Genomic DNA, 26,696 nt, shown 5'->3' on the forward strand with positions numbered 1-26,696 from the left:
ATATCTCCAGTCTCGTATAGTATAGCCGAATTCTCAATGTTTCTGTCACCCTACTGACCTCCACTAGGTACCTATTATGGGTTTACAGTACTAGGTAGGTATTGAAACATCAAGGGTAGACTTGGCATGCAATTCTGCCCCCTACCCTAAAGACCCCTGTGGGGAATCCTAGGGGTTTGTCTACCATATGAGGTCACCGTTGTTCAGGTCCATTCCATTGCTAACTACCTACCTATCCGTAGCGAAGGTACTCAGTCAAAATTCCACTTGTTTCTAGATTACCCTAGAAACACCCACCAATCGTTTCACACTAAGACTACCCTGCTCCGTACCAGCCAGCGAAACGACGACAAAGGACCCTTATTATACAAACAACTCACCACAGCCTTCCCCTCTTATCCCTGGTTAGGATAAAACATTCCTTTATCATTTGATTGATCGATCTTAAGACTCCCTATACCTTATTCATCTCGACACTAGTGGCACCATATCATGTCAAGCCCACTCTTTGGCATCGTCCCTGCGGGCCAACCGCTCATCACAGAACCGTCTTCAACCCCCTCGCCAACCTCACTACTCTACGCTCTCCCCACCACAAAACACTTCTCACATATTGTTGTTTTTATGTTACCAGGCATAAGTCTCCCGCCGAACACCGCTGCAGCAATCTACCTAGCAACTGCCGCCGATGTCGCAGCAGCAGCTCAGTCAGGTGGCACACCCAACTTCCGCTTTCTTGGAGGTATAGGCCCTGGAAAGGAGAGCGCCATGTTCAAGGTCAGCGGGGGAGGAGAGGCCAGCGATTTAGTGATTGGTATATCAGTTGAGCCAGAAGTGTCTGTTGGCCAGCGCTTGCAAGAACTCGCTGCCACCAAGTCTGGCAACTCATCAGGCGGCCAGCCCAGTACGGCTATACTCGCACAACGCATCATCCAGAACGCATTCAATTTTTTATCGAGCTTCAGCGGTACAGCAGGACCTGGTGGTGTTGAGGTTGTGCCGCTCAAAGCCTTTGAAAACTGGTGGCGCAAGTTTGAATCAAGAGTTCGGGCAGATCCTAGTTTCCTGGAGAAGCAGTCAGATTAGTGTTGGCTTATAAGCATCTGGAAATGCCTGATCAAAGCTTCAAGGTGTGTATAACATTAGGGCAGGGAATATAGTCAACGGCGAAAACGCGAGTCTGGCTGGTATGGTGTTTAGGGGGGCGGGCATCATAGCAATAAGCCAACAAACAAAAGTGTCTGCTTGAGCGACTGACAAAATTGATTAATTGAATACCAATTCACACAACTGAGCGTACATCCCTACCGAGAAACAACATCGCTGTGAAACACTCCCAGAAGCTCCAAACAAATAACGTAGTGTGATATCCAAGAGAGACCCCAATTTCGTCCCCAAACTCAACCAAGAGATCAACAATTGCCACGACTCTGTTTTATGGTATAACTTATGCGTTCTTTTGAACGCCATATCTTAATGCTCCTCCGGTTCCCACAAACTCCTTTGCGCCGTGATGTTGCCCCCCGAAAAAATACCAGATAAATATAAAGTTCGCATTAATGTCTCCCCATGAATCGTATCGAAGCGCTCAATCTTCCCGTACAGGTGACATGAATGGACTCTTCGCACGGGTTGGGCTGCCGTTGCGGCTCTTTCGGCCAGCACTCAACAGTGAGGGCGATAGCCGTTCTCGGCTTTCAGTCCGCACTACAAGTCCGGCACGATCCATTGCTGATGGAGGGCGAGTGAGTTCGTCCGCGCGACCTGCAGAGATACTAGGTGTTGCCAGACCCGATGCTCGTCCCTTTCGCGAACCATCACTACTGCTGTCTGAATGGTCATGTTCATCCGAATCGACATCGCCCAACTCAAAATCAGATAAGTCACCCTCCTCCATTACTCTCTCATAAGATGGCCCCGAGTTTCGTCCGAAGAGTTTGTGGACAAGAGAGGAGCCGCGGCCTGGTTTCCCTGGTCGCTTTCGCCGGCTAATCATGCTGAATATCTTTCTTCTTCGCTCAGGCTTGCGGAGCAAATAGGCGACCAACAGAATTATCAGAACAAATGCGACGAGTCCACCAGTTGATTTTCCAGGCTTTTTCAGAAGATCTTCCAGGTCATCGTTGTCGTTGTCGTCGTCGTCGTCCCCTGTGTGAGTTGCGATAGGTGAAGAGCCGGCGTACTCAAAATCTTTCGCTATCCCCTTGTCCACATTGCTTCCAAAGCCGACAGGCAGCTCAGAACCGGACGGAGGGACTTGTCCGGCAGCGTATAGGACCATTTTGCCCAAAGTCCAGCTTAATTCGATGCCATCGATTGTGTCCACCGGCTTGAAAGGGTCGTTAAATGACTTCTCACCATCATCCTTAACAGTGTCATTGGCTGCACCACCTTCGAGACCAACACGAGGGATGCCAATTCCGTCGTAGAGCATATTAATCAGCCATGAGGCCTTAAAACAAGCCAAACGGGCTTCAGCTGCCTTCTTTTCTGGTGACTTCTTGCGTTTATCAAGATCTCCCTCAATGTCCGACCAATCGCGACTGCAGAATTCCATGACATTGTTTTGGTATGTCGCCAGATCGTAAGCCTTGTGTTTTCCGCCAAAGACGCCATGAGTTGTATGCCAATATTCCGAAACACCAACAAAGTGATTAATGTCGAAGTCGATACCTGGTACATGCTGACCGTTGACAAGGCAGGGCTGATCTTCGCATGGCTTGTCTTTGCCCAGCAGAGGATAGGTTACCGTTAAACATTCGTCGAACTTTCCTGTGCCAACCAAAACGGTCTTATCCGACTTTGATTCAACAAGTTCACCGTCTAGAGTAGTTCGCAAGCCATTAGGCATGCAGGGGTCAGGCAGCTCGTGGGTAGAGTCAGTATGGTAATGTTCTTGTAGACGTTCGACATAACGGCTGCGGGCTTGATTGGCACCGAATCCGAGCCAAGTTGCGGTGAAGACTTTGTATTCCAATGGTGATCCGTCGAGTGTTCGCATGCGCACAATCTTCAGATCATCCGCATGCTTTGCGGATTCAGTTGCATTTGGAGCAAAGGCAATCTGAGCAGACGCGCCCCCCATATCGAGGAAGCCATAGGTGTGATGATTCTTGCCATGGTCGTGCTCCTCAGGATGATCGAAGCCGCCCAACAAATAATTCGCCGCTATCCAGCCGTACAGGCCTTCGGTTTCGCCAGAAATAACCTGAATATGGGCATCGCAATCCGGAAGAATGAATTTCGTATTCGACTGCAAGTACGTGCACATTGATTTGAGGAGTGCCGACTGCTGAGGCTTTGGTAGCAATCGCATGCCGGCCGTCGCCATGAGGTAAACGGGGGTCTCGGAAATCTTGCTGTCGGGGACTTCGTCTAGAGCGATATCGATCAGCTGCTGTAGATGATCGGGACCGATTTGCGCAGGCTTCTCTGCAAAACTCGACACTCCAGGATGGATCTTCTTGTTTTCCTTGAGCTTGATCTTGGGGAGAGACCTGAGCTCGGCAGCCGACGCATCTTTGGTAGCTTTGGCGTGATTCTTCCACTTGTAGATGTATACTCGAGTTCCTGAGGAACCAGCGTCAAGAATGACGCCATATTGTGCTGTATGAGACACAATTGTTAGTCAAAGTTTACCAGAGAGAAGGCGAATACCGACATGATTTACCCATTAGGGTAGAAGATTGGGGTTGTTTAATTCTGACGGATGCAACAGCGACGATAAGGACCGATCAAATTAGATATGAGTTGGCGTCACTTGTTTGGTCGTCGCGAATGTTCTTCTTGATAAGTATACCGCAATCGGCGTTGGACGAGCTGTTCCAACCGTTATGCGATGGTTCGTGATGTTGCGATACGCTCGATACGGGGTAGATCCCCAATTGAGCGAAGTTGATGATATTTCGACTTTGACGATAGCGAGAGCGTCGAGAAGATGTAACGAGATGAAACTAGAGGCCGGCCCCCGAAAGGATATCGTTGAATAGGTCTAATTTAGGAGGTGAAGCGAGTGTCGAGCATTATCCGGATGCGTAAGCGAGTGGAAGTTGGAGGCATAAAGTTGCAAACAAGAGTCGTAGGAAGATTCCAACAAGGACCGGGACGAAGAAGTGATCAAGGCCAAAAGAGGGTTAGCGAGTATGAAGTTGACAAGGATTCGACACAGACACGAGACGGGAAGTGGATTTGGTCTCGAATTGATTGGGCCAAGATAGTGCATACGGCGCAGTGCAGTGCAGAAGGAGTCAGGACAGGACAGGACAGCTGGTGATTCAAGATAAGGAAGGCTGTCGTTGATAAGATGATATGGGGGGGGATGGAAGGGACGAAAACAGAACCACAGGGGGGCATTGCTTCGATTCTGTTGGCTCGCTCGCTGGAATGGATTCCGTACGCATACATGCAATATGTGGAATGGCGTCAGCAATGCATACCTCACCTTAGGTACCTTACGCGGCCATGCCATCTTTAAGCTTTGCATCACGTGAAAGTCTAAGTATAGATATACCCTAGGAAAGGTAGACAGTGAGATGAGGCCCGATACGAACATTGTCGTAAATTGATCGATCACACTCACTCACTTATAGTGTCGTTCGATGGACCGGATAATATCCCTTGACCATAGTTTATCTTAGGAGAAATATTCATTTACTTAAATGTACTGTATCGTCTTTCTTCGCATTCGGTCATTGTAGTCTACATACTCTCTTGCCCAGGAAACACGAAACACACCCCTATCTGTCACGTACAGCTAGACAACCACTTGTTAGAGGCGAGAAACGGGACGGAACGAGAAGAAAAGCAGAAGCCAATATATGAATGCTCCGGGTGATGAATAAACCGCAAAAATCCAAACCTAAACAACATAGGTACCTCGATGTTGAGAACGATCCATTTCAGCATAGCCCAGCTAACTTAGTTAAATGCCACCATCCTCCAGCCTTACCACCGCAGAAGTCTTGTTCTGCAGTCCCATATCCGTATTGTACTGCTCACGAAGTCCAGGGTACTTTCTTTCGTACCATTGAACGCGGGCTTGCAGCCACGGCATGGCCGTTTGAAGTCCCCTCAATACCTGCATCAGGGGAACAGGTTCTTGTAGAATTGGACTCCAGTACTCCCACTCATGTGTCTGGCAGTACAGCTTGAATACGTGCTCTTCCGCTTCGAGTATTTGGCACCCTAGCTCCGTTCTCATTTCCGTTAGCTTGTCGCAATATCTCCGGATCGTCTGTATGCGTGTCTCGTGACGAAGAACTTCAGCATCATCTTGGACGACATGACTTGGACCTAGAGGAATACAAGGTTCACCCAATAGTATCTTGAGATCCCGCTCATGTTCAACAATTCCTTCTCTCTGTTCATGAGGTGTGTCTTTGTGCTGGTGACCAGAGTCCTTCGTATGATCGCGTATAGGGTCAGAAACAATAATGAACTTGCCGCTCTCTCCGGGTGGATGAGAGCCGTCAGGGGCAGGAACTGGACGAGAGCCGGGAGTTTCATGTTACTGCGCTGACTGACTTCGCTCAAGTCTCGCCCGGGAATATGTATGTGTGTTGTCACCTGGTAGCTCCGCTAGTAAAGGGGGAAGCCGTTGCAGTTCCATGGCGGGACGTGATATGGTGTTTGGGGGCGATACCGTACCTTGAATCTTGTTTCGTTCAACGAGATACTGTGCCCGTAGACTCTGAGGTCTAGCCCCAGTCCTTCTCAGCTTATGCCATCCCCTAGTCTTTTCCCTGATGCGCGCGAATATTGCACAGGTTTACCACCGTCTCCCGAACCTGATGGCTCAGATGACGGCAAACCTAGTGCCGATTGGGTATGCCATTTAGTTTTAGCGATGAAGCTGTCTTGCATGTTTGACCACCGGTTGGAAAAGTATGTGGTGTTCAAAGTAAGTGCTGCTCTCCTATGGAGAAGAGGAGATCGAGATTATAATGCTGTGAGACTGCTGCTTTTAATGTCTACGATTCAGTCACCATATACAAGAAAATACATATATGTTTTCTCAACGGTCACTGTGTTCCCATCAAAGCCATTGATTGAATAAATTATCTATCAGTGTGAACAAAGCGCCAGACCAGAACACTATTGAGCAGAAAAGCAAAACCACTATTGAATTCCCCCTCTTTTGTTCTGAAGCATCAAATGTCTACCGCCAATGCCTGTCTTGCGAACAAAGCGACACAATATAGCGCAATAAGCTTGATGCACTGAAGGCGGTCACTTTGTTAATGTTCTGTTTATTTTATAGATGCCTCGAGGGTATATCTAATGCTGGTGGGTTATTGGCTTGGCTGACTTTGATGCCGGATGTTAGTCCAATACCTGTCAGACTACTCCGATGATGACTGAAACCTGGAGCAAACGTGTTTGTAGACTGCCTTGTACCGCCAAAACTAGGAATCGGGGTTCCTGCGAGAGTTGACAATGTCGTCGTTTGATGTACGGATGCTGTGTTGATGCCAGATCGACGGAGGCCACCAACAGGGGCTTCTGATGTATCGCCTGTCATACGTTAGTAAGTACCGTATGTTGGTGACATGAAGATGCTCACGATGGGATGAGCCTCCCAGCCGTGGCCAATGGTTTCCTTCTCTTGTCATATTTGTATAGTTTCGTGAGAGGCTGGTGTTCATTCCCGAGATATCGACGCGATGACTCTGGCTAAAGGCTGGCGGAGGGACAATTTCAGCATGTATTTGTGTGGGTAAGTTCACTTCATAGCCCGAGTCCATCTGGTTTGTTTGTAAAGTTGAGTCAACAGCATCCGATGCTGCCCTCTGAATCTGACCTAGCTCAGCCTTTCTTTTGACTTTGTCGTAGAGTTCTTGTAACTGCAGGACCTTACGGCTTTTGTCTTTGTAAGCCCGAGAGATTTCGTCATTCTTGCGCCGCAGAGCGTCTTGTTCTGCTGCTAGACCTGCTCTGTGTCAGCTGAAAAGGTGCCAATTTGGGAGACGTAGAGCACTAACTTGACAGCTTATGGTGAAGGCCTTCAATCTCCGAATTCGCGTCGTTTACGGTCTTTTCGAGGCGGACGCTGAGGTTTGAGTACTTGTCGGTCAGGGTTTTGTATAAATACTGTTGGTAATAGATGTCTTGGGTGGTCTGGTAAGCCCAGAAGCTGAGAGCCCGGCCGGCACATTCCATGATAACGTTGGGGCTCAGTCCACTTAGAACACTGGTCTTGTAGCCTTCACTTGGACTCAGGTTCGTAATCACGGCGTCGTCTGGATTGGTCAGTTGGGAGTGGCAGGCAAGGCATGTGTTGCGGCGATCAGCTTCCTGTCCGTTGACACCGAGTCGCTGGGCGCATTCGATGCAGAAGATATGGCTTTTAATCTTGATGTCAGAGCATCGCAGGCTTCTGGCTTCTGAATGACATATGCTTACCTGCATGTCGTCACAAGTGCACGTTCGCTCAGCTCTCTTCGACATTTGAGGTTATTGCATGTGAGTGCGTGCTCCATGTCTGCTACTCTTTGGTTCTGCGCCCGCGTCACGCAAACGGATCGTGCCCAAGAATGGTTGTTTTCTGATGGAAGGGGATGGTTTGCAATTCATCTTGAGGATAGGTTCGACATGGTTGATGCCAACAGATGTGGGAAGGAGGAGCACCGCGATAATGCCTTCCAGATGTGGAACTTCAAGTTTGCTTACCTAAAGGCACTACCTTAGGTAGGTATATAGTACCTTAGTACCTCAGGTGCTCTTCAGATCACGACGGTGGCTTGGAGAGATGGAAGCTAACACAGAGACAGTACCTGAGGTACCTACCTATCTCAGGTAGGTAAGCCAAGGGACCTTAGGTACTAAGGTAAGGAAATCAGACATCAAGAGATATGTATGTGTTTGTATATAGATACTACCTAAGAGAGGCAAAGCAAAGTACCTACCTAAGGTAGGTAGGTAGTCATACTGTAGATAGTAGGTACCTAAAGTAAAGCGAAATAACGTAAAGCAAGTAAAGGGTCGTGACCTCGTTTTATTGTCGTAAGCTGTGATCCGGCCAGGGAGACGACCTGCGTCCCCGGGGGTGCATGGTGCCCCTATACCCACTCAGAGTCGGGAATCGCATGTAAAAATACATCGAGAAAGGTTACATTTTCGTCATCTCATTTCAAGTGAGCCGTAGATTCCACGCTCATCCTCATACATCGAGTGTTGCATCGGATTAACCAAGTCATGGCCATATGGCTGACCCTCCATCATAGATGGCATAGGTACCGAGCTCCATTGCCGTGAGCTATAGTCCCACCAGGTTTGTTGTGTGAGATAGCCGGATCCATCGTTGGTTTCAAGCTGTTCGGTGGGTATCTCAAATTCAAGCTCTCCGATGAGCGAGTCGAGGTCAGCCTCGAGAGAAGACTGAAGTTCCAGGAGAGAGTCTGATGGAACCAGAGTTGTGTCTGGTTTGGGGAATGATGATTCGAGAGGTGGTGACGGAAGAGGATCCCCAAGTGTACATTGTGATTGAGCCAGGAGGTTGATAAGTTCCTGTTTGTCCATGGTCCGCAGGGCAGAAACGTCATGGTTTGGGTAAAGGCGCCGAAGCACTGACCGACATTCCTCGAGAGACTGTGCCAAGCTATCCAGAGCCCTGGAGGACAGTTAGCCCAAGAGGTCCTCAGTTTTTGACATGTCACTTACTTTCTGGAGGGAATCATTCGCTGGCGATGTTTATCGTAAGAGCAGCTCTTTGGAGCTCGGCTGGTGATGCATTGGCCGCATGGCAGCTTGCCATCGCAGCGGATCTTTCTTCTTTTGCACTCGGTACAGGCATGAGGAGTTGTTATACGCCGTGTGCCGGCGACTCTGGGCCTTGCACTGCTGGAAGCAGCGGGCTGCTTTTTGGGAATGATGCCCTGGACTTTGATGCTGTCAGGACATGAAGACGACAATGATGATGGGTTGAGGTTGACTTACAGGTGTGAAAGGAGCCACCAGCGGCAACCTTTGTACTTGAAGGAGACATGATAGCAAGGAGTTGACAGCGCTAGTCAGGAAGATAATCCTATTGTGCAAGCCACGAAGAGAAAGGGCCCCCAATCTTTGATCTGTGTAAGGCTGGACACCACACTTATTAAGTAGTGCTGTTAATGAAGCAGGTCTGCCAAGGACTTTAAAGTAGCGGCGACGATGTTACGGTCGAGCCGGCGCCACCCCTAGCAGATAATGCGGAGAAGTAACGCTGCTAGACGTACGGGAATGGATCGTGGGGAACTGGAGAGCAGGGTCCCCATTCGTGGGATGATGCAAGTCCTTGAAAAGGACGCATGAAGAGGGACGATCCAGAGCGTATGGGGTAGCGTAGCATAAGACGACACGACACAACACAGCACTACGGATACGCAGCAGACGACTGACTGACTGATTTTGCCCGGAGAGATGAGAGGGGGGCGGCTATGACATTTGACTATGCCCAAGTAATGGAACGTGAAATTAAAAGCAGGTTAAGCTCAGGGTCCTGTTTGTTGACGATTGTGTTCGGGCATGGCGACCCATTTGGAAATGCCTGCAGAGGAGATTTGCTCAGAGTAGGACGAGACAGGACGTGATCTGCTGGGCCGCCTCCACGACAGATCAGTTTCTGCGCGTCATTTCGTGTATTGTACCCGAGGTTAATTAGACGCTTCCGCATTGCATCGAGACTGGCCAAAGACAGCACCGGCAATATCTGTATCCGTACGAATACACGAATACCCTCAAGGCATCATACCAACAATCGCAATAAGGTAGGGCAGGACAGGACAGGACAGGGCAGGCAAGGCATGGTGATGTGAGGTGACGATTCAGGAGTATCTGCAGTTCCAGAGTCGAGTCCAGCCCAGCCGAGCCCAACGCTATCCCCTCACCATTGCAAGCCAATCCAACCCAACCCAGCCCTTAATGACGGGCATATTGGCTTGGGCGGGCCGAAGCATTCACGGCAGTCGACTGATGGCTGCAACGGAGGAGGAGTACTAACTAGCAGCAGCAGCAGAGTCCAAGCTTGTAAGCAAGATCTCCTAGAGGCCTCGGCGTTGCGGTAGGTCCCTTATTCCCGAAGAGCAACAGTAACAGTAGCATCGCCTCGCATCCATCACATGGCGGTCCCTCGTCATGCTTCTTCAACATCGGCGGCCCCATGCAAGTCCAAGTCCAAGTCCAAGGCCAAGTCCAGGACGGGACAGGATGACTGTGGTGGCTTAATGCGACAGGCAACAGGGCAGTAAAAGGCCACGAGATGAAGGGGCCAGATGCATGCATCCAAGTGTGCATGTATGGATGTACGTACATACATTCTGTAGGTAGTTCGAGCCGCCGCCGATTGCTGCCCTATCACGTTTATCCAGGCCCTGGCCCCCTGGTCGATTTGCATTTATCCAGGAACCACATCTCAAGCTTCCTATTTCGGACTTAGCAATTTTATGGTTAAGTTGACAAGTTACGGGGAATTTCTGGGGAAGAGACTCAATGGATGAACCAACATTCACTGGATGATCTGCTTTGACTGTACAATTGAGGCGTACGCCCTATGTACCTACGTGTTGGGTTGACAAGCGAGATCGTGTACTACGTAGAGTGGATTAGATACCTACCTACCTACATACATGTTGGCTCGTATATGTATGAGATCTATCTACCTATCTATCATCTGTCTATCTGCCAGATCAGCCGTCAATCCTTGAGCGCTCACACACAACACAATGAAAAAAAAAAAAAAAAAGGAAATATATAATAACAAAATAAAACAACAAATAAGGATAATACCGAATGTAATTCCGCTCTCCCTGACTAATTTTCCGTCAAGCGCTATATCATGCAGGTATTCATCCGATGTTACCACTCGCCTCCCCATTGACCTTAGTCTTGCCTTAGTAATTAACCACATCACACATCACCTTGCTTGCTTTTACCAACTAGAACAAAAGCGCGCACTTCACGCACCGGACGCACGCACACACACACACACACACACACACAAGCACACACGCAGGCACAAGCAAATCAACCCAAATCAAATCAAGCAAGGCCAGCGATTCGTTCACATGGACAACCTCCGAGGATGGGACACCCAACTTCTCCAAGGCACCAACCGACCGAGCACATAACAGAACAGAACAAAACAGAAACGCATGCACGCACTCTTGTCAAAAATGAGCCTCGCATAGCGCGTGTGATCATTAATCGACCCATCGGAGACTTCTTTCATACCACTCACAGAACTCTGGTTAATATGTACTCCCTCTACCAAGGGTCTGGGATCCTCGGCCCGTTTCTCTGAATCCCCTCCAGCTCCACGACTTCTACCCCGGGTTTTCCCCTCCAAGCCCTCCAACTGTTTCGGACCCTGGTTACCTTTCAGGGAAGGTGACCGTGATCCGGCTGGATAATAACTTACTCCTGATACCGAACTCCGTGTCCACTGCTCGTCACGCTCCACGAGCCTCTCGGAGACTCCCTCGATCTGATCCCTTGAGAGAGAGGCCCGCTCACTGCTCTTCTCAGTTTACAAAGACCTGGGGTCCCCGGCGCCAAGATTCATCCACTTCAGAATGAGCCGGCCTGATTTACCGACCTTGTTCCCACGTGAGTTGGTTATCGGAACACTCTGGCAGGCCCTCGCCCGCTGTCCTCAGCCTCGGCGCGCGATATGGCCGCCTCTGCCCCATCCGGCCGGATGGGTCTGACTGTAACGAGCCATTACATACAGCTTCGTGATTCTACCCTCATCTAATTCATCGATATGTACGGATGCGTCTGTCTGTATGCATGCGCTGGACACTTCAAAGCCACGCCTGAGATTCCAGGTCGAGCGGCCAGTCGGAGCGTAAACCCGTGGTTGCCATCATGCCCGGATTCAACATCGGACATTGTCTCTATCAAGAATAAACTCAACCCAGAACTAACCCTCCATCAGCAGCTCAACACCCTATTCTTTGCTTCTTGCTGATGGTTTGCATGAATATTGAATACAGTGCTGCCATGAGCACTTTGACTTTGGCAACACTCACTCGACAAGCTCTGGACACTAACTGTAGCTCTGCTTCATGCCTCCCTCACCGGAACAGGATTTTCGTGGTTAACCTGGAAAAGATCTCGGAAATCTCGGGTTCTCCGTCACACCAGATACTAGAATCTTGAAGAAAGAACCTCATTCTGTCCTCTGATAGGCACATCGTTAAACATCCTGTCACGGTCCTTTTGCATGTCCGTCGATCATAATACTTGTAGAATGCTGAGAGCCCCTGTAGCATCCCCAGTAGCAGTGAAGAAAACAGTATAGTGGCACTTATATACTCGATCTGATAACATGTTATGGCAGCACCCCTCAAATCCGGCACTGGAGACCCCATGAGCTTGCACTCGTTCAGACTAGTAGCCGCCGAAACTCGGTGCCAAGTGTAGACTAGCAGAGACGGCCCAAAATAATGCCGAAGATTGATTCGATTTCGCCTAATATCCCGTGGTTCATGCCTAGATGTGACCAGAGGTCACCAAACCTACAGCTTGACAAGGCCATTGTATACATCAAATATAGCTTAGCCGAGTGATGGCTGGAGACAGTGCTCCTTGCGAGATCCACAGCAGATCCGGCGCGTTAGGTAAACTTTGTTATTAGCCATGAGTCTAATGATGTTGTTGTCCTGGTAATAAACCTCCGGACTTGTTATAGGGGCACTGCTGGACAGCCGACCTGCTTCATAGGATCACAGGCCGCCACGAATACTCGCAACAACTACATTGTACAAACTTGGACATGAGGTCTTTGTTACACTCTTGGCCTCAATTGCTGCTACTTACACATGCAGGCTGTTCGTACCTTACAGCGGAGGTCAGACAGCACTAGGCTTGAAGAACTTGGCAGCCAATGTAGAGGCGGTGGCAACGTCCAGCAAGAGCAGAAGCGTTGCTGAAAGAAGACGTCGTATTGCCATAAAGCGGTGAGTGGTAAATCATTCCGTGATCCGCCCTTGATACGACTGTTGATCAACTTGAGACGTGGTAGAGCGCTCGCCACCTGACGTCCGGGGTGAAGAAACACCCTCCCAATCCACCTCCGTTGAAGCTTACGCCCTCTTCGCCAAAGCTGAACAATAGGAGGACTTACTGGTAGCCCTATGAGACTAGCAAGCTAGGTTGTACATTGATGATTGCGGTCGTTTCTAGAGAGTTCCCGTCAAGGTTCTCACAGCCTCCACACCGGCAACAAGAGCGTCGATCCAGAGACAGATGCGACTCAGGCAACCCTGCTAGCGTATAAAGGTATCTCGGGAAGATGCGAGAGAGAGTTTTCGGCAGGAAGAGGCTTTTTAGCAATTGGCAATATTCAGCAAGGGTGACTGACGGTGGAGGACTTGATCAGTTTGCTGGGGCAAGGAGCTCGTGGCAGGCGAACTCAAACACAGCGCTCATTCGTTGGCCACAACATACCTCGCCAGAATATAGGTAGCTAGACTTTAGTATAGTTATCTTACGATGGCAAAAACGAACGTAATTCCTCACCGGTTCCTGGCCTGATATCGAGATGACATGTTTGATGCCAGGAGTATCGATGGCCCCGCAACCCGCAACTATCACCGAATGAGGCCTTGTTTGTACGTACTCATGATTTCAGGATACTGCGGAAACGCAGTCTTCCGATGAAACGTGACTAGTTCTCATAGTGGGACTGTCTTAGTCAAGCAACATGACCTGCTCATATACCAGGAACATCGGGAGACGTCCCGGACGCTTCATTGCATAGAACATGCAAGGCGAAGTGGCCATAATCAACACCATCATCATACTGACCACATACGACCATAGGTAGTGGAAAATACGGGATCCCGTCCGCTCTCCCATAGTCAAGCCACTAACCGGCGGATTAGTAGTTGGGTCGGTGACGACCAGCGAATCCCCGCTGTTGTATGTTCTTTTTGCTGGGAGCGTGTCTTGGATTTCTTGCTTTCGGGCATGTATCGTCTTTTGCTCACGGCTGGGGCGAACACGTGGTCCATGATTGCGGTTGGGGTTAAGTGAGAATCGCGATATGGAAACCGAAACCTGTTGTGATTCAGAAGATGGCGTCAGGAGACCCTACCACGTTGAGCTACTCCACGATTCCTTCAAAGTCGCTCGATGCGATGGTTTCTATTGTAAATCCTTCTATCCAGTCATTAATCGCGACATTACTCCGTTTCCATCTCTCCTATGAGATACCTCCAAGGGCCAATATTCTTTACAGGCGGAGGACCTGACAACGACTGTCGATACCGTCGAAGATACAAGTGTTGTCGATGGGCACATATTGCTTGGTAATGATCTTGATCATCTCTTGAGCGACCATGCCGCCAGTAAAGGCTGATATATTGTGAAGCTCGCCACCGGCCGCGCGCTCAACCTCTTGGGCAGTCTTCTTGTATCGTTCGTTCCCCGTGGCTTTTGGTGCAGCCTTGCCAATGAAACCCATAATCTCATCTGCAGAAGCAGTCTTGGCATTTGATGTTGCCAACAGGGCGAGATACAGTGGGACCAGGGATAGAGGCATCTCGGGCCCAGCAAAGGCTGATATCTCGTCGTTTGCTAGCTCTTGTTCTGGACGCTATATGTTATTAAAAGTCCTTCTGGCCAGGAAGAGCTGTACTTACCGACAAGCTTATCGAGACTGGTAGCCTTGTCTCCAGGGGCATTAATGAGCTTGATAAAAGAAGCATTCTTGCAGAAGAGTTCAACCTGCTCGGGATCCACGTCCTGACCGCCAGGAAGACTTCGAGCGATTTCCAGAACTTGACTAACATCCTGGCGAGCCCGTTCTTTGTAAATATTCTGTAATTTGATGTACACGTTGGATTGGGCCTTCATGTCAGGCAGTCCCCCAGGGACAGGTAAGCGGCCATGTTGCTCATAGAATCGTTTCACAGCCTCTGTGATGACCCAGAAGCCTGATGTAATCTCCTCCTGGCAAACATTAGCAATGAAGTTGACAATAGTTACATTCGTTCTTACAGGATCTTGGTGCACATAGTCAAAGACTTGTCGAAGAGAACTGGGAAGGGAGGGCTTTACGACATGTTTCATCACAGCAGCTACAGCCTCTTCAAAATTCTCTTCGCCTCCTTCAGGATTGTCTGTCCTCATGGCTTCCGAGACAGTTTTGCGGAATGTGGTCTTGTCGACGTAGCTGGTAGGGTAAGCGCCGCCGTGAGCTTGTTTCCACTGTTCTAGATGATGAAGGAGAATGACGACCATAGGCAAGTGACCATGCTCATGACTGTCGAGGTTGTCAATGTTTTCAGTCATGCTCTGGGAAAACTCAAGGAGTTCGGGCCAAGGGGCTAGAAGCCGCAGATCTGTCGTGGCGGTCTCGTCGGGATGGGTGTCAACGATAGGAAATGTGCCGGGTATTGTGGTCTTGAAGTAGGAGTAGTATCCAACAGAATGAACTGCAATTGTAGGAATTTTATATTGGAGAGAATAGTCCTGAATTAGCTGAACCAGATCTTGAGGCAAAGGAAGTGCATATAGGATCATGGTGAATGTAGGCGAGCTACTGAGAAAGTGATCTAGGTGGAAAGATTCATCCTGAGATATGTCAGCCGGATGGTTGCGACTGAGTAGATAGAACAACATACCTGGGTTTTAGGATACCATTCACCCTGTACTTCAGGATTAAGTTCCAAGAGAAAGTTGGTGCAAGCTTCAGCTCTGGACTTGCCCAGCCAGCTATCATCCACGAAGAAATTAACACCCAGATCTTGATGAGTTACGATATTCTGGTCGGCAATGGTGAACCGACCAATACCAGGCAGGACAAGATTCTTGAGAGTCTCAACGCCGACGGTACCAGCACCGGAGTTGACGAGGAGAATATTGGCCGACTCGAGAGCAGCCTGACCCGAGGCAGCCCAAAGTCGGAGTTGGCGGTCATATTTCCGCTCCTTCTCTGATGGGCCTTGAAGTACTGGGGGAGTCTGGATCATGACATCGGCCATATTGAGGTCCGATGCTGATGAACGAGAGTGTACGTGACTGTGACTGTGACTGTCCAGGTTACTATGATGCGATGTGGCACCACTTAGCTTGCTCTATAGAAAGTCAAACAGTGAGCAGACGGACTTTGGATAAACGAGCGTTGCGAGACCCCGGATAAGATGTGAGAGACTGCTAGTAGTAGTATAGATGATACTGATGAAGCTCTCGAGTGGAGTGGGTGAAGACAGTGTTGAGTAATCGTTGCCTGTTGCCGAGTAGTGGCCTAGTGATGGATCAACCATTTCCGACCACTCACAGTTCGACGTTGGTCGAGACTGCGCTACGTCACAACTGGGAGTAGCCGCTCAAGTGGGGTACCTAGTCCGGTGATTAAAGCTCGTGATTGGATGAGTTATCTTTGCCAGACCTGTGATATTATTATATAAATATTTTAACTTAATAATAATATTTTTATTATTTAAGATCTTATTAACTATACTTTATATATTACTATAAAGCTATTTTAACTTTTTAATAATTCGTTTAAGTCTACCAAGTCTATATTTTATAAATTTATCTATTTAAACCTTTTCTTTTTATATATTAGATAGAGCTGTCTAGTCCCACTCGTTTCAATATCGCTGACCCCAGACCTGGTGTCACGAGGTATCTAGTTAGTGCAGAATCCCTCAGCAAAGAGATGGAGTAATTGCAAAGACCAGGGCATTACTCCGTAGGTTGGAGACGCTTTTCTTTTGAATGGGCCTTTCGACATCTGAAAATGAAACGGAATTCCGTTCTGAAATTCACCGTTCGCTCCCAACACTTTAGGGTGCAAGATGCTTGATTCGCTGATAAAAACTCCGAGATCGACACTTGTAGCCAAACAAGCATTTCTTCTCTGCACGACCGGACTTTCAGATACTAGTTAGCAAACAGCCTTTTTCGATAGGTACGCTAGAGAGCCGTATAAGGTAGCTTACTCAGGAGGTGTCTAGCGGTTTGCTCTCATTTCTCTTCAAGCTTCATCAGGATTGGCTTCCATTCTTCGAATTGGTTTCCCATTTACGCCTAGCGCCAGCTTTCAAGATCTTTCAATGTGGATCTATCAAACACCTAGAGATGGCACCTCAGGATCTGCCAATCATTCTTCCAGATCATCTTAAGCGAATGCGAGGGTGGATACCTCCATCACTCCACTTCAACGTCCTCAAGCTGACTGCTTCACTAAAACATCTTACGTACCTGAGGTAAGGTAGGTAGGTAGCTCGGACTCGCAGCCGGAAAGTCATGTTGGTCCCCAATTCTCTTTTTTAGCGACTCGCATAGGATGTCTCGCAAGTCTTTGACCGGGGTCGTTATATGCGAGAGATGCATCATCGGCAGCGGGAATGCCTACATCCAGATCTCCGGGATCACTTACTTGCAGCTGTCATATTGATCATATAAGGGACGGAAACTCCTCAACACCTCGTTTTAGTAGAACCAAAATATCATGACTGGTCGAGACAAACGAAGCATTAAAAAAAGACCTGTTCATTACCCGTACTTGCTACTTATTGTTTGAGGTGGTGATCGAGAGTCCCCACGCGCCAGTGATTCAGCCAAACCTGCTCGGACTGCAACAATTTCCTCCACATTTTTGGGCTTCCATCAGGATCAAAACTACCTAAATCCAACAGTCGACTAACTGCCTTCCTTCATTTCAACGTCTTCCTTGTAATCTTCTTGGAATATATCAGAGGGATCTTGTCGCCTTTCTCATCCCCTTTCACATACTCATCATGGATGCAGGAGTAAAAGATATGGATACATGCGCCCAGGACCATGGCAACCCAGAAGCCATCTCTGGCTCCCAAACAGACTCATCACTTCCCGCTTCAGGCTTCGACGAAATCGAAGTCCCTGGTATCCCCCGTGCTCGTTTCTGGGGCCTCTGTGTTGGGTATGTCCCATCATCTCTTGTGATGACCTGCTGCTAACACATACTCCAAGAGTCCTTCTAGGCCTGTTCCTTTCTATGACCGACACCTCTATCGTCGCAACAAGTCTACACAGTATCGGCGTCGACTTTGAGGTCCTCGAGGACGTCAACTGGGTTGCTCTGGCATACACTCTTGCATATCTCGGATGCGCCATCGTCTTCGCTCGTATATCCGACATTGTTGGACGTCGGGATGCCTTTATCGCATCTTATATAATCTTCTTCATATTTTCTCTTGCCTGTGGTTTTGCACAGAGTATTAACCAACTCATCGCCTTTCGTGCTCTGCAGGGCATCGGAGGTTCAGGTATACTCTACTGAACCGTCTTGTTCGCCAGGTCGTTAACAGAGTCAGGATTGTACTCGCTCACGATGATCATGCTGCCTGAAATCAGCCCAGATAACATGAAACAGCACATAGCGGCTCTGGTAGGTTTGGTCATTACCATGTCAGGTGTCCTTGGTCCTGTCCTGGGTGGTATCTTGACACACTATGCTTCATGGAGATGGGTGTTTTGGATCAAGTGTTGCTCCTCCTTGAGATATATGCTTTATCATGAAGCTAACAACTTGCAGCGGCCCTGTTGGTTTCGTGTCGCTGGTCATATTTATCTTGACTTGGCCCAAATCGGAATACCTACCATCAAAAGAGCGACGTGCTTGGAAAGAACTTGATTTTCTTGGATCCCTCCTTGTTATTGCTTCTGCAGTTTTGGTCGTTTTCTCGTTTCAGAATGCTGGCACAGAAAGATCTAACGATGGATGGAAAACTTCCATTTTCGTTGCACCCCTGATTTGTGGCCTGTTTGCTTGCGGTCTACTCATTGCGTGGCAGATCTTCATTCAGTGTCGGTGGCACGATCGGTTTGCTCCCGCATTCCCAATCAACATCTTTCGCAATAGGATATACTCTACCGCCGTTGCCAACACCCTCCTCAACGGCTTTCCTTACTTGTTGCTAATCTATGCCATCCCCCTACGCTTCCAAGTTGTTAGTGGCAAGTCTACTCTCATCTCGGGAGTCATGTTGCTTCCCATGTTGGGGACCGCCGCCATTGGCAGCCTCTTAGCAGGCAAAATAAACGCCACCAAGAACTACACCTTTGAGTCATTGGTACTTGGCTCGAGTGTGATGACAATCGGCTGCGGATTGCTCACGTCGCTGTCACATGAGCCCAATGATGCAAAAATTCTTGGTTACATGACATTTTGTGGTCTTGGCTTTGGCTTAACCGTCGCGTCTTCGACAATGCTATCGACGGTGGAGGTACCCATTAGGGACTATGGTATGCATTACAGCTTGGGTCGTGGAAGAAGACTATCGCTAACAATAAATCATCAGCTCCCGCACAGGGCATTCTCTCTCAAGTTCGGCTTTTGGGTGGTAGCTTGGGCATCGCAGCATCATCGGCCTTGCTGAACGAGAAAAGCTCAAAGTATCTTTCGGGCGTTCTTACGGCCCATGAGCAAGCAACAATTGGCGGCTCTAACACACATCTCACTCGTGCACAGTGGTCAGCTGTCCGCTATGCCTACGCTGATGCATTTCAGGTAGAGGTGAAGATAGCGACAGTAGTTGCAGCTTGCTCAGTCATATCCGCATTTGGCGCCTTTCGAAAAGGGCGTCTTTTGATAGCCGAGCAAAGAAAGATAATTGTCAGAGAAGAGGAAGACCGCCGACGTGCACAAACGGCACAGGTTGTGTAGGACAATATCGGATCATATTTTTAACACAGGATATCACACCACACATAGGGTTGCATCTCGGCGTCACAGTCTTTTGACTCAATATCTTCAGGGTCGTGTTGTAAATTAATAGGGGTCCAGAACTTGCTAAATCTTATTCCCCCCCCTGTCTCCCAATAAAGGGCCACTCTAGCCTGCTAAAGTGACACACCCTATTTCCGCACTTATAACCATGGGGAAGCATGAGCTGCACGCCACTATAGCCGCCACCCCAGAAAGAAGAGCTATACAATACATCATATTGAATGGAAGCGTCTGAGTCGTTGGTCGTTATATTATCTATGTGCCAGGATCCATGCTACTACCTTCCTCCTTCGTTGTATCCCGATACATGTCCACCGCTGCTGTACTTGGTCTCCTCGGCTTCATGTCATTGAGGGCCTCACTCTCCTCGTCAATATCGTCATCGTCATCCCCCTCGCAGTCGTTGTCTGACGCGTCTGGCGATTCTGCAAGACTGTGCTGCAGTGATGCCATGAAGTCACCTGCTGCCTCAAACTTGGTGATCCCCTCCTTATGGGGCAAAGTCGAGTACATCCTCTGGGCCTCGTCAAGACATCGCCTCGCCTGGATGTGCTTGGACTGCTGAAGCCAGGCATCTGCACTGAGCACGCTCCAAGTTGCTGATTTTCGACGGCGCGAGCCCCAGTGCCAACTGCCAACCCCCTCCTTCGAACTATAGCAAATAGCGAGTCGTTCCTTTATTAATGCATCACCCACGCTGCCAGAGATCTTAGACTCAAGAAGCCTCACGCCCCAGCGGCCTGCATCATCAATATTGGTCCCGCCCCGTAAACGCAGTAGCTCCAAACCCAGGAGCAAGCTTCGCAACGCTCCGTAGGGGGCACTGCATCGGGTGTTGTAGGAGTAGAACGCAGCCTCCAACATTTGATCTATCGTCTCGGCGCGATTCTTCGATGACATCTGTTGTGGAAGTAGCAAAAGACTTAGTGCAGCCATCTCATTGGCAGCGGCGTGATGTTTCCAGGCCTTGGAATCGCTGAAATCGGATCTCAGAAGATCATACGTTGAATGCGCTAGTTTCCAATCTCGCAACATAAAGGCGTAGTCTGCCAATTTCCGCATAATAGCCTCAGGAGCTTCTGATCCATAAAACCCAGCGGCATTGTAGTTGTCTCTTGCGTTGCTTGTGCCTGTCGAATTTCTGGAGCTGCCGGTGAACGCCCACTTCCTGGATAAATTCATAAAACGACCCGTGAGGCCTCTTCGGCGAGAAGCGACTTGGTCATTCCACAATGACACATTTCGTTCCATGGTAGGGATGACAGACATCGTCACCATCTCACGCACAAACGTACGGATGGCAGTAGCATCAGATTCAAATATGTAGCGTGTTGGGTCCTCAAAGTCCTCGTCGTCTTCACTCCTTCGGATATCTTCCAGTTCCTCTTGCGCTGACATCCAGTCGCTGCGAGGAAGCGGTATACTGTCGTCGTCTGTCTCGGCACACTGGCTGCTTCTCAATCGAAGAAGATGGCAATGGGGTCCCATATTTCGTTTCATCTGTTCAAACAGCCCCATAGATCTTGTTATGTCGTCCTTCTCTTCATCGTGGACTAGCACGTAGTATCGAATAAATTCACTGTCTACCCAAGGCGGAAGTTTTCGGTTTCCTTCATTTGTCTCTGTATAGAGTTTCTTTAGCTCTTCAAGGGGATTCGGATTCCGTGAGCTAATGGCAACGACACATGCCACAGGATGTGAGAAGGTTTCATGGGGTGAAATAGGAAGGCCAGATAGCAACCTTCGCAAATAAAGAGCGTAATATGGTGATATCTCTTCTGAGCCCTTGTCTGGGCCCGCGAACAAGCCATGCTGGGGCAGCGCTGCGAACGACTCCTCTGCATAGGACAAATGGCTGTTGACTACGGCTTCCGCGTCCATAAGAAACTGCTTGTCCCTGGATGTGCTCGCTTGGCTGCCATTCTGACCTGGCGAGGATGCAGGATTCCTGAAGCCCGAAACTGTGGGATCGGGGTGTTCAATATTGTCGCCGAATCTCGTAAACCTGATAGAGAAGCCTTCTGCGGCTTTGCTCATCCCGTTGCTATCCCTGATCGCAACTTTGCCTGGCACATCTTCACCAAAGGGCCGAAGTAATTCCCAGAGACCATTTCGAAAGCCCTTCTCGTCCATCAAAGTATCTGTATCATGGGAAGAGTAGATGGAGACATGAGGTACGAATGCTCGGAGGATGAGATTCAAAGGTTCGGATCCATCGCCCCCAGTCTCAGGTAGTGGGCGGCTTGGTCGGGCATCGAAGACGGTATGGGAAAGAACTCGAGAGGGTGACCCTCGGCCGGCTGGGGATATTGAGCGTGATCCAGGTGGAGAGAGAGTCGAGGCATACAAGGATGCAGCCGACGGGTTGGAGCGGCGATAGGCCAGGTTGGTTTCCGATCGCGATAATGGTAGTGACTCTAATACAGGTGTGGAGTGTCGCGACTTTGTGAGCTTCATAGCAGACGCGGCTGCGGGCAACGCCTGGAGCGGTTCCGTCGGCGGAGCTGCATTCTCAACAGATTGTGGCATGAAGGCGATGGCGAGCAGCGGCTTGCGGCGGTGGTGATGTCGGACGGGGTCGTAATCGTAGGAGTCCTATTCGTAGGAGTCCTATTCGTAGGATGTAGGTATAATATAGGACCGGGCTTCGGAAGGGATTATGAGGCGTAAGAAGATGAGGGTGAACGGCGAATAGTATAGGCCACAACTCGGCTCGGCATGATCCTGTCACTGAAGCAAATGGGACATTAGGTGAATATAGGTACTTCGTAGGTGGTAAACCAACGCCTTGGAACTTTGAGGAACTTTGATCTTCTATCAGCAACAAAGGTTGGGCGACCTTGTGGAAACTCGGGATATGATGGCCGGCGGTACGTATCCTTACCTCATGGTGGATGCGCCCAGAGTTGACCGAGACAGCCAGGGAGGGACAGCCCCAGCGGATAACGGAACGTTAGGTTGACACTCCACTGTAATTGCTCTACCGAGGCGAGAGCCGCAACATGGGATAGCTGCATATCTATACAGGAACATTCGAGGTTCCCAACCCTGAAGACAAGTCCTGTCACTCTACCTTCAACGCAGCCCTCATCGCATCGAAGAACAACATGCCTTCAGATTTATCAGCATATCTCGCTTCCAAGTACTTGGTCGCCGACCCAAAACCAGCGAAGAAACGGAAGCGCAAGCGCGGCGCCGACGCCAACAACGGCCTTTTTATCACGGACGATGACGATTCAGGCTGGGGCAATACCAATACGCAGCAGGATGATGAGGGAATAGATGCTCCTGTCACAGTATCAGGGCGATCTGCTGAGTTTCGGAGAACCAAGAAGAGCAATTGGAAGTCAGTTGGAGGCGACGCGACATCAAAAGATGATTCGGCTGCGGCTGCAGACGCGATTCTGGCATCAGCAGCAGCGGAGCAAACCGCAGCTCGCGATGAAGACGAGGACATGCCCATCATTGAAGAAGATGACGGATCAGCTGTGAAGATGAGCGATGGAACACATGCAGGACTGCAAAGCGCAGCAACTGTTGCAGCGCAACTTAAACGGCGGCAAAAAGAGGAACGCGAAGAGTTCGAACGGCACCGTATATCAAAGGAGGAAGAAACAATATATCGAGACGCCACAGGCCGAAGAATCGACATTTCGATGAAGCGCGCCGAAGCGCGACGTGCCGCTGCTGAGGCCGCTGCTGAAGCAGAGGAAAAGGAACGCATGGCCAAAGAAGCTCTCAAAGGTGACATACAGCTTGAGGAGGCTCGTAAGCGCCGGGAGAAGTTACAAGATGCCAAGCTTATGTCATTCGCGCGTACAGCCGATGACGAAGAAATGAACCAGGAACTGAAAGAACAGGAGCGCTGGAACGATCCTATGATGCAGTTCATGACTGAGAAGAAGCAAACTGGCACAGGACAGGGCAAAAAGTCAAAACGCAAGCCAGTTTATGCTGGCGCAGCGCCGCCAAATCGGTACGCAATCAAACCAGGCTATCGCTGGGATGGTGTCGATCGCGGCAATGGCTTTGAAGCCGAGAGGTTCAAGGCACTTAACCGTAGAGAACGGAACAAGGGACTTGAGTACTCTTGGCAAATGGATGAATGAAAGGGTAGAGTTTGTTTGATGCAGATATTCTATTATATACCCATTTTAAGCGCTAAAATAATTGACCTTATCCTCCATACTTGAGTAATAATCTGAGTGTAAAGATGTATACTGTAGTTGGATTCCGAAAACACGTCTGGTTCGGAGTGCGTTAAGAAAGAAGTCGCAAGGCAAATAAACCTCCAGAGGAGAAAAAAAAAGATACGATATTGCCGCCCTGATCGGGTATCTATTCTTTTACGATCTTCGGCGAAGTCGCTTGTCAGGTCCATAGTCACAAAGCTTCTTGACGAGCTGAATCCACTCATTCTTAGACATCTGTCCTGGTCTATCACCCAGGCGGTGGTTGAAGAGCTTGATCAACTCGTTAACCGTGATACCTTCGGCGGGGATCTTGTCGAGAATTTCAGATGGTTCGACAGCTGAAGTTACAGGTGAGCCAGGAAAAGCAGCTGCAATACAATATTAGTTATAACTCTTGTCTGGAAATCAGTCAAAGAAAGACTTACCACCCTGAGTTGGGTTGGGGCTGCCAGCTCTGGATGCCGAAGGAGTGCCCCGAGCACTGCTACTAACCAACTTCAACTTCTTCCTCTTGGGTGCAGCTCCATCTGACATCTCGCCAGCAGTTGCCTCTCCATCACTACCAGATCCAGCAGCCGTCGGTCGACGAGCGGCTCCGCCCTGAACAAGAGGAGTGCCAGACCTGCTTCCCGTGGCAGATGGGACGTTCTTCTTAAGCTTTTTGCGGGAAGATTCGTTTCCGCTCGACTCGGAGAGTGCTGGCGAGCCGGCTCGCTTGAGCGACTTGCTCTTCTTAGAGCCTTCAGGCTTCTTCCCAGAGGGAGTATTGGTGCCCTTGGATCCGGAACCGCTCTGATTCTTGTCGTCCTTATTGACGTCCTTCTTCTCATCGTCTTTCTTGTCTTCCTCTTCTTCCTCGTCGGACGAGTTGTCATCAGACTGGAAATGTCGGTTAGCATTGTTTTGACCCAAGCTGATAAAAAGGACATTACCGAGCTGCTCCATGGATTCTCTTCTGAGTCGTCGCTTTCGTAGATATCCTCTCGATCTCTTTTGATCAATGCCTTCTTGGTAGCTTTACCGAGCTTCTGTCGTAGGATCTCTTCTCGGAGTTGTTCATCTAGTTCCTTGTCCACTTCTTGCTCGTCACCTTCTCCAAATAAGTTGGCACCGAGTTGTTCCCGACGAATACGGTCCTTGGAGTCCTTTGTGTCTTCATCGTCATTCCTTTCAAACATTGGGGCCTCATCATCATCTTGAAATTCATCGCCCGACATATCAATCTCATCATGCTCCAGTTTCTCTGACCTCGAGGCAGCCTTGAACGTGGCACTTTCAGTCTTGACCATCGGGCCGCTTCCGTAGAACATTTTTCTTGTGGCCTCCAGGTCCTTACGCCCAGCTTTCTTCTCTTCATCCCTCATGACCCAACGGCCCACATCCACCTTCTTACTCATGAAGGCCTCCACCTCATCAATGTCGTAAGTCTGGAAGGGCGGCTTAGACGTGAATTTGTACCACTTCTCCAGTGGGATCATGCGGAAAACAGACACATCAATCATGAAAGCCACGTTAGATCCAGAAAGTGTATCCACAAAGTTACCAACCCAAACATTTTTGCCCTCTGCATCTTCAAGGTGCCATGGAAGAGCTTCCTCGTATCGCAGGTCGGATGCCTTCTTAGCAGTTTCAGTCTTGGGGGCCCGGTTAAACGTTGTTTTCTCCTCTTTTTGCTTCTTCGGTCGCTTGGGATTCGGATCTTTGGCCACGGGCGCAATCTTAGCCTGGTCAATGGCGCGCTGAGCCTCCCGTTCAGCTTTCCTCTGCGCCTGTCTTTCCACCTCATCCTCGTCGGTCTGAGGCGCTTCAGGTGCTTCGGCCTTGACAGCCCTTCCCGGAGGGGGTTGGCGAGCATCTCGTCGGTGCAATGTTACGGGTCGTGCGAAGTCGTCCTGGTCGGTTGGATCGATGGATTTTCCTCCTGCCTTAGATTGAGTAAACTTCATCATGTGGTATCGAATACCATCGAGTAGATCCTTCTTCGTTGTCATAATTGGGATGTCAGTGCACCCAGGTGGCGGTGGCTCTGACCAGCCACCATTTTGACGTCGAATCTCTTCAATGTTTGGCTTTGTTCCATTTGGCCTACCCGAAATAGGTTGCGCTGTCGGCCTGGGTGGTGGTCTTCGAGAAACAAGGGGATTTGCCTTGGGATTCTTACGCAATGGCCGAAGGGGGTTTGGCTTCTGTTTCTTCGGGGCACCATTTGGGTACCCAGGCGCATTAGCGGACGGATTGCCTGGGGGAGGCGGCGCGCTCATGTTGATGAAGAGGTCGCGCAATTGTGAAAGAAATCCCGGAAATGCTCTGACAACAACAGGTCACAGCCTGTAGCCTAGCTCTGCGCAAAGCGCGAGGCAGACTGAATCAACGCGCGTATCTAAAGAAGTTCGTTATTCAAAGTGATGGGAGGTTGATGCTGTTTGTTTTATCAATACAGGAAAAGACTGGTTTTGCCAGGCGAGGACGCAAAGGAGCTTTTATGCCTGGACAAAGATGATACTGGATGCAGGGACAAAGGTCCTGAGTAAGATAACTAGTGCGCCTACCTTACCTTACTTATGACGATGACAAAGGCTCTGAAGTAAGGTTGAAGCCACATGTGGCTGTGCACTCCCCAATTTGCCTTCCAGCTGCCAGTGTTCCCAAGCCTTACAACCTTTATTAAAGCACTGGCATTAGACCACAGGTTGTGTCTATTTGAGTTTTACCCAAACAAAGTATCCGATGGAAAATATTGCTAAATGAATACCCTGGTCCTGAAGCGAAAAGGTCATATGCAGAGTTTTCCTATAAGTCTACTG

General features: G+C 49.3%; 11 protein-coding genes and 1 non-coding gene across 15 annotated transcripts; 4 read left to right on the plus strand and 8 right to left on the minus strand.

The window, feature by feature from the left end:
* The first annotated feature begins 74 nt into the window (after positions 1 to 74).
* FVEG_10461 (hypothetical protein) lies at positions 75 to 1,396 on the plus strand. The gene is made up of 2 exons (XM_018899618.1): positions 75 to 94; positions 243 to 1,396. The coding sequence occupies exon 2, from the start codon at positions 493 to 495 to the stop codon at positions 1,084 to 1,086; it is 594 nt and encodes a 197-aa protein (XP_018757714.1). The 5' UTR covers positions 75 to 94; positions 243 to 492; the 3' UTR covers positions 1,087 to 1,396.
* On the minus strand, positions 195 to 4,337 carry FVEG_10460 (apyrase). Its single transcript, XM_018899617.1, has 2 exons — positions 3,662 to 4,337; positions 195 to 3,606 (listed from the first exon to the last, which is right to left on the minus strand). The coding sequence occupies exons 1-2, from the start codon at positions 3,672 to 3,674 to the stop codon at positions 1,589 to 1,591; spliced, it is 2,031 nt and encodes a 676-aa protein (XP_018757713.1). The 5' UTR covers positions 3,675 to 4,337; the 3' UTR covers positions 195 to 1,588.
* A 584-nt stretch (positions 4,338 to 4,921) lies between these two features.
* Positions 4,922 to 5,200, minus strand: FVEG_16807 (hypothetical protein; the record flags this gene model as incomplete). The annotated part of the gene is made up of 1 exon (XM_018906044.1): positions 4,922 to 5,200. One exon carries the CDS (start codon positions 5,198 to 5,200, stop codon positions 4,922 to 4,924), a length of 279 nt encoding a protein of 92 aa, XP_018757712.1.
* A 1,053-nt stretch (positions 5,201 to 6,253) lies between these two features.
* FVEG_16806 (hypothetical protein) lies at positions 6,254 to 7,478 on the minus strand (the record flags this gene model as incomplete). Its single annotated transcript, XM_018906043.1, has 4 exons — positions 6,254 to 6,513; positions 6,563 to 6,928; positions 6,981 to 7,342; positions 7,402 to 7,478. 4 exons carry the CDS (start codon positions 7,476 to 7,478, stop codon positions 6,254 to 6,256), a joined length of 1,065 nt encoding a protein of 354 aa, XP_018757711.1.
* Positions 7,479 to 7,841: 363 nt separating this feature from the next.
* On the minus strand, positions 7,842 to 10,341 carry FVEG_10459 (hypothetical protein). Its single transcript, XM_018899616.1, has 3 exons — positions 8,935 to 10,341; positions 8,659 to 8,878; positions 7,842 to 8,608 (listed from the first exon to the last, which is right to left on the minus strand). The coding sequence occupies exons 1-3, from the start codon at positions 8,981 to 8,983 to the stop codon at positions 8,119 to 8,121; spliced, it is 759 nt and encodes a 252-aa protein (XP_018757710.1). The 5' UTR covers positions 8,984 to 10,341; the 3' UTR covers positions 7,842 to 8,118.
* Positions 10,342 to 13,790: 3,449 nt separating this feature from the next.
* FVEG_16805 lies at positions 13,791 to 13,906 on the plus strand. Its single transcript, XR_001989312.1, has one exon. It is a non-coding gene; the product is annotated as a 5S ribosomal RNA (ribosomal RNA).
* FVEG_10458 (amyloid beta protein binding protein 1) lies at positions 13,897 to 16,224 on the minus strand. Of its 2 annotated transcripts, XM_018899615.1 has the most exons (5): positions 16,090 to 16,206; positions 15,606 to 16,026; positions 14,980 to 15,555; positions 14,622 to 14,931; positions 13,904 to 14,568 (listed from the first exon to the last, which is right to left on the minus strand). In XM_018899615.1, exons 2-5 carry the CDS (start codon positions 15,963 to 15,965, stop codon positions 14,213 to 14,215), a joined length of 1,602 nt encoding a protein of 533 aa, XP_018757709.1. In that variant the 5' UTR covers positions 15,966 to 16,026; positions 16,090 to 16,206; the 3' UTR covers positions 13,904 to 14,212. The 2 variants fall into 2 exon arrangements, with proteins under 2 accessions (XP_018757708.1, XP_018757709.1); XM_018899614.1 differs by having other exon boundaries at positions 13,897 to 14,568; positions 15,606 to 16,224.
* Positions 16,225 to 17,382: 1,158 nt separating this feature from the next.
* FVEG_16804 (hypothetical protein) lies at positions 17,383 to 19,614 on the minus strand. Of its 3 annotated transcripts, XM_018906042.1 has the most exons (3): positions 19,387 to 19,614; positions 18,376 to 19,253; positions 17,383 to 18,310 (listed from the first exon to the last, which is right to left on the minus strand). In XM_018906042.1, exon 3 carries the CDS (start codon positions 18,106 to 18,108, stop codon positions 17,728 to 17,730), a length of 381 nt encoding a protein of 126 aa, XP_018757707.1. In that variant the 5' UTR covers positions 18,109 to 18,310; positions 18,376 to 19,253; positions 19,387 to 19,614; the 3' UTR covers positions 17,383 to 17,727. The 3 variants fall into 3 exon arrangements, with proteins under 3 accessions (XP_018757707.1, XP_018757706.1, XP_018757705.1); XM_018906041.1 differs by having other exon boundaries at positions 17,383 to 19,253; XM_018906040.1 differs by having other exon boundaries at positions 18,376 to 19,614.
* Positions 18,178 to 20,687, plus strand: FVEG_10457 (hypothetical protein). The gene is made up of 4 exons (XM_018899613.1): positions 18,178 to 18,236; positions 18,285 to 18,455; positions 18,506 to 19,215; positions 19,272 to 20,687. Exons 2-4 carry the CDS (start codon positions 18,430 to 18,432, stop codon positions 19,634 to 19,636), a joined length of 1,101 nt encoding a protein of 366 aa, XP_018757704.1. The 5' UTR covers positions 18,178 to 18,236; positions 18,285 to 18,429; the 3' UTR covers positions 19,637 to 20,687.
* Positions 19,728 to 22,632, minus strand: FVEG_10456 (hypothetical protein). Its single transcript, XM_018899612.1, has 2 exons — positions 22,485 to 22,632; positions 19,728 to 22,429 (listed from the first exon to the last, which is right to left on the minus strand). Exon 2 carries the CDS (start codon positions 22,226 to 22,228, stop codon positions 19,955 to 19,957), a length of 2,274 nt encoding a protein of 757 aa, XP_018757703.1. The 5' UTR covers positions 22,229 to 22,429; positions 22,485 to 22,632; the 3' UTR covers positions 19,728 to 19,954.
* Positions 22,633 to 22,725: 93 nt separating this feature from the next.
* FVEG_10455 (hypothetical protein) lies at positions 22,726 to 23,906 on the plus strand. Its single transcript, XM_018899611.1, has one exon. It carries the CDS (start codon positions 22,807 to 22,809, stop codon positions 23,806 to 23,808), a length of 1,002 nt encoding a protein of 333 aa, XP_018757702.1. The 5' UTR covers positions 22,726 to 22,806; the 3' UTR covers positions 23,809 to 23,906.
* Positions 23,722 to 26,430, minus strand: FVEG_10454 (transcription initiation factor TFIIF subunit alpha). The gene is made up of 3 exons (XM_018899610.1): positions 24,825 to 26,430; positions 24,318 to 24,771; positions 23,722 to 24,260 (listed from the first exon to the last, which is right to left on the minus strand). Exons 1-3 carry the CDS (start codon positions 26,151 to 26,153, stop codon positions 24,046 to 24,048), a joined length of 1,998 nt encoding a protein of 665 aa, XP_018757701.1. The 5' UTR covers positions 26,154 to 26,430; the 3' UTR covers positions 23,722 to 24,045.
* Between the last annotated feature and the right edge of the window lie 266 nt (positions 26,431 to 26,696).

Source organism: Fusarium verticillioides, chromosome 9 (genome assembly GCF_000149555.1).
Source record: "Fusarium verticillioides 7600 chromosome 9, whole genome shotgun sequence".
Classification (NCBI taxonomy): Eukaryota; Fungi; Ascomycota; class Sordariomycetes; order Hypocreales; family Nectriaceae; genus Fusarium; species Fusarium verticillioides.

What these genes read in the sequence shown, in the direction of transcription:
- FVEG_10461 (XM_018899618.1), top strand. Translation starts at nt 493, where the DNA reads ATGTCAAGCCCACTCTTTGGCATCGTCCCTGCGGGCCAACCGCTCATC.
- FVEG_10459 (XM_018899616.1), bottom strand. Translation starts at nt 8,983, where the DNA reads ATGTCTCCTTCAAGTACAAAGGTTGCCGCTGGTGGCTCCTTTCACACC. An exon ending in TGGTGGCTCCTTTCACACCT is followed by an intron (nt 8,879 to 8,934) that starts GTAAGTCAACCT and finishes ACAGCATCAAAG; the next exon opens with TCCAGGGCATCATTCCCAAA. An exon ending in CGAATGATTCCCTCCAGAAA is followed by an intron (nt 8,609 to 8,658) that starts GTAAGTGACATG and finishes ACTGTCCTCCAG; the next exon opens with GGCTCTGGATAGCTTGGCAC.
- FVEG_10458 (XM_018899614.1), bottom strand. Translation starts at nt 15,965, where the DNA reads ATGGCCGATGTCATGATCCAGACTCCCCCAGTACTTCAAGGCCCATCA. An exon ending in AATGGTATCCTAAAACCCAG is followed by an intron (nt 15,556 to 15,605) that starts GTATGTTGTTCT and finishes GACATATCTCAG; the next exon opens with GATGAATCTTTCCACCTAGA. An exon ending in CAGTCTCGATAAGCTTGTCG is followed by an intron (nt 14,569 to 14,621) that starts GTAAGTACAGCT and finishes TATAGCGTCCAG; the next exon opens with AACAAGAGCTAGCAAACGAC.
- FVEG_16804 (XM_018906042.1), bottom strand. Translation starts at nt 18,108, where the DNA reads ATGTCGGATATACGAGCGAAGACGATGGCGCATCCGAGATATGCAAGA.
- FVEG_10457 (XM_018899613.1), top strand. Translation starts at nt 18,430, where the DNA reads ATGGAGATGGGTGTTTTGGATCAAGT. An exon ending in ATGGGTGTTTTGGATCAAGT is followed by an intron (nt 18,456 to 18,505) that starts GTTGCTCCTCCT and finishes AACAACTTGCAG; the next exon opens with CGGCCCTGTTGGTTTCGTGT. An exon ending in GGTACCCATTAGGGACTATG is followed by an intron (nt 19,216 to 19,271) that starts GTATGCATTACA and finishes ATAAATCATCAG; the next exon opens with CTCCCGCACAGGGCATTCTC.
- FVEG_10456 (XM_018899612.1), bottom strand. Translation starts at nt 22,228, where the DNA reads ATGCCACAATCTGTTGAGAATGCAGCTCCGCCGACGGAACCGCTCCAG.
- FVEG_10455 (XM_018899611.1), top strand. Translation starts at nt 22,807, where the DNA reads ATGCCTTCAGATTTATCAGCATATCTCGCTTCCAAGTACTTGGTCGCC.
- FVEG_10454 (XM_018899610.1), bottom strand. Translation starts at nt 26,153, where the DNA reads ATGAGCGCGCCGCCTCCCCCAGGCAATCCGTCCGCTAATGCGCCTGGG. An exon ending in AGAATCCATGGAGCAGCTCG is followed by an intron (nt 24,772 to 24,824) that starts GTAATGTCCTTT and finishes CGACATTTCCAG; the next exon opens with TCTGATGACAACTCGTCCGA. An exon ending in CCCCAACCCAACTCAGGGTG is followed by an intron (nt 24,261 to 24,317) that starts GTAAGTCTTTCT and finishes ATTGTATTGCAG; the next exon opens with CTGCTTTTCCTGGCTCACCT.